This window comes from Marmota flaviventris, chromosome 2 (assembly GCF_047511675.1).
Source record: "Marmota flaviventris isolate mMarFla1 chromosome 2, mMarFla1.hap1, whole genome shotgun sequence".
Lineage (NCBI taxonomy): Eukaryota > Metazoa > Chordata > Mammalia > Rodentia > Sciuridae > Marmota > Marmota flaviventris.
In genome coordinates, this window is record NC_092499.1 from 44,708,292 (window position 1) to 44,719,123 (window position 10,832).

The 10,832-nt window shown below is 30.7% G+C and overlaps 1 protein-coding gene across 3 annotated transcripts in view; it reads left to right on the forward strand.

Annotated features, from left to right (window-relative positions):
- Positions 1 to 10,075, forward strand: part of Arhgap5 (Rho GTPase activating protein 5) — a 74,768-nt gene extending 64,693 nt beyond the window's left edge. For all 3 annotated transcript variants that reach the window (XM_027929611.2, XM_071607826.1, XM_071607827.1), the window contains exons 5-7: positions 855 to 986; positions 2,635 to 2,740; positions 6,600 to 10,075. In XM_027929611.2, coding sequence (XP_027785412.1) covers positions 855 to 986; positions 2,635 to 2,740; positions 6,600 to 6,927 — 566 coding nt within the window. In that variant the 3' untranslated portion in view covers positions 6,928 to 10,075. The remainder of the gene's footprint in view (positions 1 to 854; positions 987 to 2,634; positions 2,741 to 6,599) is intronic.
- The last annotated feature ends 757 nt before the right edge of the window (positions 10,076 to 10,832 follow it).

A 10,832-nucleotide genomic window follows, 5' to 3' on the forward strand; every position in this document is an offset into this window, starting at 1 on the left:
CTATCTTTGTGCTCTATTAAAGTTAATCTTTCTAAATTTCGGTTTCCTCATCTCTAGTTTAGGTGTCAAGAGTGAGCATGAAAATAATGCGTGTGAAGAATTTTCTGTGTGTTCATTGGGTAGCTATTATTACCCAATGAATGTAGACTAAGGAAGTAAGTTTTTATACATGAAACAGAGCATCTTGTAGACATTAAACTTGTTTATGTAGAGCAAAATGTTAACAGTTGGAGATTCTAAGTTAAGAGATTCTGGGTTAAGGATATGTTTGATATCTTAGAACTATTCTGAAAACTTGTGCAGATTTGAAATTATATGACAATTAAATGTTACCCAGAGAAAACAAAATGTTTTAAAAAGTTGCATGAAATTTTAATAACCTTTAGTAATGTTTTAAAAATGAAATCAAATATAAAATGGACAGATGTTTAGGCTGTTGTTTGTTTGTTCTTAATGAGCAGAAAAGGGCTGAAAGGGAACATGGCTAAAAGCATAAGCAATTATTGTTTCTAGGTGATGGGGGTAATTATTTTCTTTTTTGCTGTTCTATATTTTCTCATTTTAAAAACTTGTTACATAATTAACCTTTCAAAACAAGTTAAAAAATTCAAGTTATAATTTATTTACATAATTCCTCTAAGAATTAGTAAAGTTCTTCAATATAATAAACCTAACAGCATTTTTTATTGTTAACAGAAAGAGCTTCTTGCTTGGTTCTCTTTTCCCTTATCTATACAGTTTTTCAGTCTCTAAAGAAAAGTGGCTAATAAGAAGTTTTAATATCTTCTGATCTCAAAGTATCTTTTTAGCTTATTCTTCTATAATCAGTTAAAATTTTAATTTTTGTTTTATAGATCATAATATCAATCTAGTCTCAATGGAAGTAACAGTAAATGCTGTAGCTGGAGCTCTTAAAGCTTTTTTTGCAGATCTTCCAGATCCTTTAATTCCATATTCTCTTCATCCAGAGCTATTGGAAGCAGCAAGTAAGTATAAATTTCTACCTACACACACACACACACACACACACACACACACGCACCCTTTTGGGAGAAAGTTGCTGATGTCAGTTTTCAGGTATTGATTGCTAAATATTAAAAAATCAAGTCATACACTCAAATATATAGCTATAAAAGTTCATCTTACTAGAACTCTGTTTCTTAAAGATGTTTTCCTCTAAACTGAAATAAAATCAGGATCCCTAGGGGTGGCCCCCAAGAATATTCAGTTTTAGTTAGCCTCCCAGATGACTTAAATGCTATTGTGGTTTATATTTTTAATTCAAACTCCAGAAGCACTATAACAATATTAAATACTTCAAATGAATGGATATGTAATGTACTTCAGTAAAATCTTAACCTGTGTAGAGTCTGCACATATTTAAACATTTTTTTAAATGAAGGAAATTAACTTTGGCTTCAAATATTAAGTTTTTGGAAAAGGTAAGGCAGAAACATGAGATACTTAATTCCTACTTTGATATAAATCATTCAGATGTTTCCAGTAAGCAGATACTCGCTTATCTGGAAAATAAGGCATCATTTTGGGCATCAAGTAACCTGCTTGATTTACATTAACAACTAAATTTGTCTTTATATTTCTTTTTAACATTTTCTTTTTATTAGTAGTTTTCAAGTTCTTTTACTACTTCATTATAGTTTTGATTATATTAAAACTTTTTTTAAGGAATTAAAAACCACTTTGGTATATTCTCAAAAAAATATAGTTGCCCTATACATGCACATGTGTAGCTTGTAAACTAAGAAAGGGGTTCAGCTGATAGCTTAAATCTTATTTCTTGACCATAACTTTTCTACTTAAGGACATTTTCAAGAGCTGGATCAGAGGTAAAATGTGACACATGAGAATTTGTTAGTATTTGTTAGTTATTATGATATAGCATGCACAATGGCCTCCAAAATGAAAGAAGAAAACGAAAGCAATCTCTTTATCTCTCAGTTTTCACAGGACCACATTTCAGTTACCCTATTTTATAATTTACATATTTTTTGAAGAGTAATTATCTTAAAATGCTTATACTGCCTATAAATGACAATTTTTAATAAGTAGATTATGAGTAAGTGTGTATAGACAACTATGACCCAGGGGCCATTTTCAGAATATTACAACAAAAGAAAGAGAAAATCTCATTACATGTTAAAGTTATGCATAATTCAAATTTCAAAAGTTTATTGGAAGATAGCCAACATTCATTTGTTATATCATTTATTACTGCTTTTGTGCTTCTCCTGCAACTTTGAGTAGTTGTACCCACAAAGCCTGAAATATTTACTTACTATCTGTAGCATTAATTTTAAGAGGCCAGAGATTTATAAGGAATAAGTAAATTTTAAATCAGTATCTAATTATATAAATTGCCTGGGTAAATTGCTAATATACCATTTCCAATATTATCAGTGCTGAGTCACTTTGATCTTTGATGAATAGCTTTACTTATAAGAAGTCTATTGCAGTATAGATAATGTCAGTCAAATTAATTTCTTAATTTAGATAATTTAGCAGATTCTTAATTACTTTTTGTTGTTGTTTACCTATCCTAATATGTTTCAAACACATTCTTAATTGTTTTTTTAAGTATGTGGGTTTCACACAAAATTTTTACTACCCTTACAGAAATCCCAGAAAAAGCAGAACGTCTTCATGCCTTGAAAGAAATTGTTAAGAAATTTCATCCTGTAAACTATGATGTATTCAGATATGTAATAACACATCTAAACAGGTATTTTTGCTTTGTTTTTGCAAATAAAATTCACTATCCATTTAAAAAATGTAAACTTTATAAATTGGATAATTGTAAATTTCATTAAAGGAATGCAAACTAAACATGATTGGTTTTTCTATAATGGTTGTCTAATTTATATTTTCCTGTTTATCTCTAAAACTATATGGTTATTTTTGTACATGAAATAATAACATAAATACCAAGTATGATCAGTATATTTTCTTTTTATCCTGCTTATTCTTTTGTAGTTTGGATAAATTATGATTTTATTTGTAAAATGACCCTCATATAATTAATCAAATCACCCTATTTGGATTTGGAAAAATTGAGGCTTAAAGAAGGAAATTATAATCCCCAAATCATAAAACATTTTAATAAGTGACACATTTTATGCCCAGAATCTAATTCTTAAGAGGTTTGATTTGCTTCTTCTACTATACTATATTGGTGTTTTATATCTTTCTTATTTTAAATATTCCATACGGTGGTTCTTTTCTTTTGTACTGGGGATTGAACCCAGGGGCCCTTAACCACTGAGCCACATCCTTAGCCCTTTTTTTTTTTTTAATTTTGAGACAGGGACAGGGTCTTACTAAGTTGCTTAGGGCCTCACTAAGCTGCTGAAGCTGGCTTTGAACTTGAGATCCTCCTGACTCAGCCTCCTGATCTGCTGCTATTACAGGCATGTACCACCGCACCCACCCACACAGTGAAATTTTATCACAAATTATCCTGTTACTTGAAATGCCGGGCACTAATCCTTACATTTCTATGCCTAAATATTAACATTTATCATAGCTTCAAGCTTTTGCTTTTTTCTGAAAAGATGATATTCTCAAAAAGCATTCGTTAACTAAAAGGTAATAATGTGTTAATAATTAAAAGCTTAATCTGTAGAATCAAATGGACGTCAGTGTGAAATATTTCTGGTTCTGTGACCTTGGGGGAAATTACTTTTTCTTGCTAAGTCTTGATTTTCTCAACTGTAAAGTGAGAAAAATAACATTTTACAAAGTTGTTCTGAGGACTGAATGGGATTGTTAGTTTTTATACTAATAGCTGTGTTTACTCTTCATGGTGTTTTCTACTGGTATTTTTATTAACTGCAGGGCTAGGGATATAGGTCAGTTGTAGAGCATTTGCCTAGCATGTGTGAAGCCCTGGGTTTGATCCTTAGCACTGCAGTTAGTCAGTAACTGCGGAGTTTGGGTTTTGTTTTTTTTTTTTAAAAACTAAATAGTATCAAGGTCTATACAAAGTGTATTTTACTCTGTACTTCTTAAAAGAAGTTTAAAGTTTATTATTGCTATAAATGTGTAGTACCAAATTGTATTAACATTTCTTATAACCCTCTCCACAAATCTCTCATACCAACATACATAGTATTGTAGTATACTTAGCAGTTTCCTGTTTTGAAGAGTACAGTACTGTAAGGAGAGGTTGGCAGAATGATAACAGTGTAAATGGATACTGAGTAGACTTTACCTAACTAACATGAAGTATAGGAGTATTTTATGAATATATACTATTTTACTGAAATGAAAATACAGCTTCAATTAAAAGATTAGGGAATGCTGGGTACAGAAATGAATGCATCAAATGTAATTACTATACTCCTGTAATCCTAGCAGCTCAGAAGCCTGAGGCAGGAGGATCGCAAGATTCAGGTCAGCCCGAGCAACTTAACAAGACCCTGTATTTAAGTACCATATTGAGTTTAGCTGATTTTTTTCTTCTTTTAAGAAAAGAAATGAAAAGGCCTCTCTTCCTTTATAAAAGAAGCACTGCATGAATGCATTCTCTTTTAACTTGAATGATATGGAGACCCACCAGAGAGTAGAACAGAGAAATAACACAATCAGACTTAAATTTTTAAAATGAATGTTCAACTAGACTATAATTGGATAAGGCCTTCTTTGTACCAGGTACTCTCAAAGTGCTAGGGATGTTGGTGAACAAAATAAAATAGCTATATATTTCATGGAGCTAACATTCTAGTAAAGGAGAAAATAAATGGGTAGGAGATGATTGAAAAGTTACAAAAACTAATCTGCGGAATTATTGTTTGGCTATATTCTCTTTGACTCTCCACATCCACTAAGTGTCAGATGAGATTTTTTCTATTTTTTTCCCCATTTGCTTTCCTTTGCCACTACTTTAGTTAACATTTCTTACGTAGGGACTTACAGCATAGTTGTAGTTGAGCTCTTTCTCTGCCATCTTTCCTTACTAATTTTTCCTTTCTCCTAATGCCAGAAAGATCTTTCTAAAAACATCTTTCTGTAAAGATCCCTTATGATTAAATAGCGTTTTTATTTTCTTAGGAGCAAATCTAAACCTTGTAACACTAGGTGGTTCTAACTTCTTCAGTTGCATCACCCTTCCTTTTCCCAGATAGGTAATCTAAACTCTGCTGTATTTTAACTAATAGCAATTAGTTGAATTGATATAAAAGTATCAATTTGTATCTAGTTTGTCATTACATCTTGACATGGCTGCCTCTCTTGTTCCTAAAAAGTGGTACCTAAAATAGCAAATCTAGCATTTTCCTATTACATAAAAATACCATGTTATTTTTATAACCCTCTCCACAAATCTCTCATACCAACATACACAGTATTGTAGTATACTTAGCAGTTTCCTGTTTTGAAGAGTACAGTACTGTAAGGAGAGGGTTATGTTAGATCTGCTGTACCTACCATCTTTTAACAAAAGGTTGATTTTAAGCCTCTTTTAACAAATACTAATGAGTTTTACCATGGGGGGAGGGAGATATATATATATAATTTGACCACATATGTTATCTCAGATGAACAACTTTTATTTTGGGGTTTCTTTTGGTTTAGATCTTAGGAATTTTTATTTTCATATTTAAGATTTTCCTCCTGTCCTACATGCTTCTGGACTCTTATGTATGAATTAGGAAAGTTAGATTAACTCCACAGATCCTTCCCAGTTGAATAATTTTGAGTTCTAGCCCAAGATTTGCCTCTTAAATTTTTTGCTTATTAAAGATAATAGAAGTGCTTGCCTCCAAATTTAAAGGACTGTATGCCATTGACTTAATATTGTATATGATCATTTGTAAATTATTATTAAATCACATACAAAATTTAAGGTAGAATGTGTCATGAACTGAATGTTGTCTTTCAGATGATGTTTCTAACAATATACTAAAGGATTTAAAAGATTGCTTTATGAAGCTATGTATAGTGGCACACACCTCCCTCATTCCAGCCACTCAGAAGCCTGAGGCAAGAGGATTATAAATTTGAGGCCAGCCTCAGCAACTTAGTGAGGCCCTGTCTCAAAAAAACAATTTTTTTAAAAGGGCTAGGGATGTAACTCAGTGATAGAGCACTCCGGAGTTCAATCCTCAGTGCCCCTCCACCCTCCAACTTTTCCCCAAGAAAGGATGTTTTATGGAATGCAAAAAAAAAAAGTGTTTTGAAAGTTCAAAATATTCTTGGTTGGGTTATATTAAAATTTTTTTCTAAAACTATTTGAAAGAGATGGCATATCCTGGTTATTTTTTAATCTCATAATAGTTTAAGAATGTGTGGGGTTTTGTTTGTTTATAATCTCAATTAATTGTCTTATGAATTTAGGGTTTCCCCACATATGTACACAAATTAAGAAGGCTTCCAAGGCACAACTTTTTAAAAAGACTGTCTGACATTCTCACAATATGGATTTTTATTTTCATTTCCTTTTTCAAAATGTAGTTGAATAAGAAGAAAGATACATAAATTCAATGTTAGGATAAAAGGTAACACTAATATGAGATAGTTTCTAGCTCTAGGATTCTGTAATTGTCATGAGTTCTGATTTCTGTTTTTTCCTTTCATAATTTCAGGGTTAGTCAGCAAAATAAAATCAACCTAATGACAGCAGACAACTTATCCATCTGTTTTTGGCCAACCCTGATGAGACCTGATTTTGAAAATCGAGAGTTTCTGTCTACCACTAAGATCCATCAATCTGTTGTTGAAACATTCATTCAACAGTGTCAGTTTTTCTTTTACAATGGAGAAATTGTAGATACTGGGAACACTGTGGCTCCTCCACCACCTTCAAATCCAGGACAGTTGGTTGAATCAATGGTACCCCTCCAGTTACCACCACCATTGCAACCTCAGCTGATACAACCACAATTACAGACGGATCCTCTTGGTATTATATAAATAGAAAGTGATTGCAGACAGCCTGAAATTGGAAAAAAAGCAAATCTACACATGCATGTTTCAGGGTTCAGTAGAATACTTCATGTTTCGTACAGATAATTCACATTCAAAATGATGAGACATTTTCTCTCTGAACTGTATGGTATTCCTCATTCACTTACATTACAAATCTAAGACCATGTGGTAAGCATGACTGGAGAGGTTTAATTTTTATAAACAAAAATAGCTATAAAATACAAAGCTACTGCTGCATGCAACCTTATTGCAATCAGTATATCATTCCTGTGGCAATTTCTGTCACATTATATTGTGAATAAAATTTTTCTATAGAAATTGATTTAAAAACTCACATATATGAAACATATAATGCTTTTCAGCCTGCTTTATGGCTGGTTTTGTTATTTGATGTGCTAATTTGGACAACTTAATTTACATTCTAGCAGTCTGCATAGATAACTAAAAGCCCAGTTAAATATTTCTTAATTTCAGGCTACTTAATGCCATGCTTGGGATGTTGTTTAAAAGAAAGAAAAATTATACAGCATATTTTACATTTCTATACCTTCATCATTAATTCTGAGTAAACCTGTGGATGATTTGATGAGGGATAAATGAACCTATTTCTTTTATGAACATACCAAGGACATGTTTGTGGCTAAAGTGAGTTGATAATGTTGTACAAAGGATAGTTGTCACCAACTCATTTCTTTATGGTCCATAATGAAATAAACATTTTGTATACGGTTAATTCTGTAAACAGATGCATGTTCAAAAGATCTATGATGGTCTTGTAATCTTAATCTAATATATTTTAGATATTTTAATTTTTCCCTCTTGGGGAATACATTTAGTATAGTGTAGAGAAATACTTCATGACATTTTCATATAAGGTTATATAACTTTTCATAAACATGAAATTTGTTGTAGAAAATTCTTTAAACCAAACATTTTAATCTAGGACTTCAATTTAATCTGTTCCTTGAATCTATTTTTATGTGGCCCTTAGAAACATATCCAAAAAATCCATTGCTAATATAGCAATAAAAATACTTTGGGTACTGACAGACTCCTTGGAGTGTGTGTATATAAAATTACAAACTTGTATTCATATTCTTTTCTGTGATGTGTTGTACTAAAATCCAAAATGGCTTTTACACCATTTTTTAAACCAGTTTTTTCCTTTCATGTTGGTACCAGAGTTGCTATAAATCACTGCTGCTTTTGGGGTTAAATATTTTGTTAGTGAAGATACAACCAGAGCACTAAATTATGGAAAAAAATTTGGAATAGATGGCACAGGTAAATTTTGTTAGGCTTTATTCAAAATTCTTTAATTATCAAACCATGCCATTTTTTTTTCCTGAAAAAAGGAAATGGTTTGTATTTCATTGCTACATCATATTTTATGTAGTAAAGAATAAATTTTTTTTGATCAATGTTGTAATCTTCATCCATACTGGAATTTTGAGGTTATCTTACATGTATGATAGTAAATAGATGATTTTGAGATTCAAGGCTCCTAAGAGTTTGATTTGCTCCATTTTTTTCTAAAATATTCTTTCCTAACTGTTATGTCCTAGGCATTGTACTTCCAATTTTAACTTCAGAACCAAGATGTTGACATGAACCAGGCTGCTGTTGAAGTACATGTATATTATAAATTATCTTATTTGTGTTATACTCTTACATGTTATTATCTTTTCTAAGAAAACAAAGTCCCTATTATTCCTATTGCAAAGCACACAGGAATTAAGAAAGTACAGTAATTTTTAAAAAAAAAATCCGGTAAATGTAGTATTCTTAACTTGTTCTATATTACTTATACCTATTGTCTATATAGCTTTAATTTATAGCTGTCAGTTTAACATTGGCATGTCTGGCAAAGAAAATTAAACTTTAAGAGTTTTATAAACTGTTTCTAGGTTGCTAAAGAATTTATTTTTCTACTATATATGGTATAGACAAAGCATCAAACTATGTACAGGAAAAAAGCCTGACTATTTCTATTGGAAGTAGGCTGAAAAGAATTTTCAGAACTGTTCGTGTCTGGTCCATTCTGTCATAACTTTGCTATTGTAATATGTGAATCCCAGTTTATTTAAGCTATTCTCTTTTATACTGTGTTAATTTAACATTCATCTGCATTTAGTATCATTTTTGTTATTAAAATTAGCATTTACCATTTTTCATATGAACTCCCTTACACCTTTCCCAAATCTTATCTCTACTTTTCTATGCATTTCTATTGTTGATTTGACTCACTTCATAGTGAGTCATTTTAAATATTCTACATTTGGTTCAATCAACTAGTAGGTTACAGTTTTTGAAAATTAAAGTACGGTTTAAAGCTCAGTCTGTTACACTGAATTGATTGTGTTTGTTTTTGCCAAGGGTTTAGATATGTTTTTAAATATTAGCAAAATAATTCTAAAGACAAAAATAACAAATTAATCTTTCTTCTGGTAAGTTACTAGAAGATTTCACTGTTTAGGGACGTATCATATATGAGACTTCTTAAAGGATTTAAAGAATAGTAGATAGTCTCATTATTATGGGTAAATATAAGGCATTATATTTTAAAATATGAAATAAAATTCCACCTACACATGTTGCCATTGTTTCATTTAAAGTTCAATGCTTAACAGTTACTACAATATTGGATTTAACAGTATCTAGATTAGCAATATAAAGAAGCATAGTGACTCTATTTCAAACTTTCAGTAGATTTTTTTAGAAGTCAGATACTATTCACGGATACTTATTAGAATATACAAATAATTTTAGAACAAAATTCCAGACACACAACATATTTCTATTTGAAATGGTATTTAGTAGTACTTTTTTCCCCCTTAACATTTACAATGTAAATACTGTAGGTAACAGCAATCTAACTTAGCCAAAAAGCAGCTTTTATTTTCCATACCAAATGTAAATAATGTAGACCTTTTGGTTTTGTTTTTTGTTTGTTTGTTTGTTTGTTTTGAGGTACTGGAATCTAATTTCTAATATCTCTTAGATTAAAAGGGATTGATTGGAATAAGAACTTAGGCCTTAGCTTCCATGGTGAATTTTAGTTTTTTATACAGTAATAATTGTGATGCTATTTGTCAACTGGATATAAATATATATATAATTTTAAAAAGTCAAAGTGGTTTGTTTCTTTGTTTATAATTAATGTAATTTTGTGCTTCACCCAGAGGATGCTGCAGTAAATTAAGTATCAGTGAAGCTTCTGATGTACAAAGAGTGCTATAAATAAAACATTAAGAAGCTGTGTAATTCTAAGTTATAGTTGCCTCTATTTTTACCATTTTTTTGGTAAAAATCAACTAATTTTTTCAAGTAAAATATGAAAAATAAATTGACATTAATATGAAATTTTTATTAGGAAGATGTATTACTGCACTTCCCCTGTATCATAAAAGGAGATCTAAAATTCATGTATACAGATGAAAATTGGATTTTAAAAGTGGTCAGGGAAATGAGATTATGTATAGATTTCTAAAATTCAAATGTTACCTGAATTTTGAGCTGTGGCTAAACTTTCTTGAGCCACTGGAAATATTTTGAAGTGTATCCTAGTTATGGCAGAGATGTTAAAATTAAAGGATAACAATATTTTTGTTTTCGTGGTTTGGAAATATTAACCCAAACCTTAATAGTGTATGATGTCAGATTCTATGGATCTGGTGAGGTCTGTTTGACTTGAATCTTTGTATTTATCTTGAATTTAATTGTTTTAGTTAAGCAGTTTAATTCTTAGGCTGCATAACTTCTCTCTTGTTTCAGTACATTTGGGACATGTTTAGTTTTTTATTGTATTTAAATTCTTGAAATTCTTAGCCTTTTGGGTGATCATATATCTGAAAATAAAATTTGCTAAGTTTGAATAAGGGAAGAAGCTA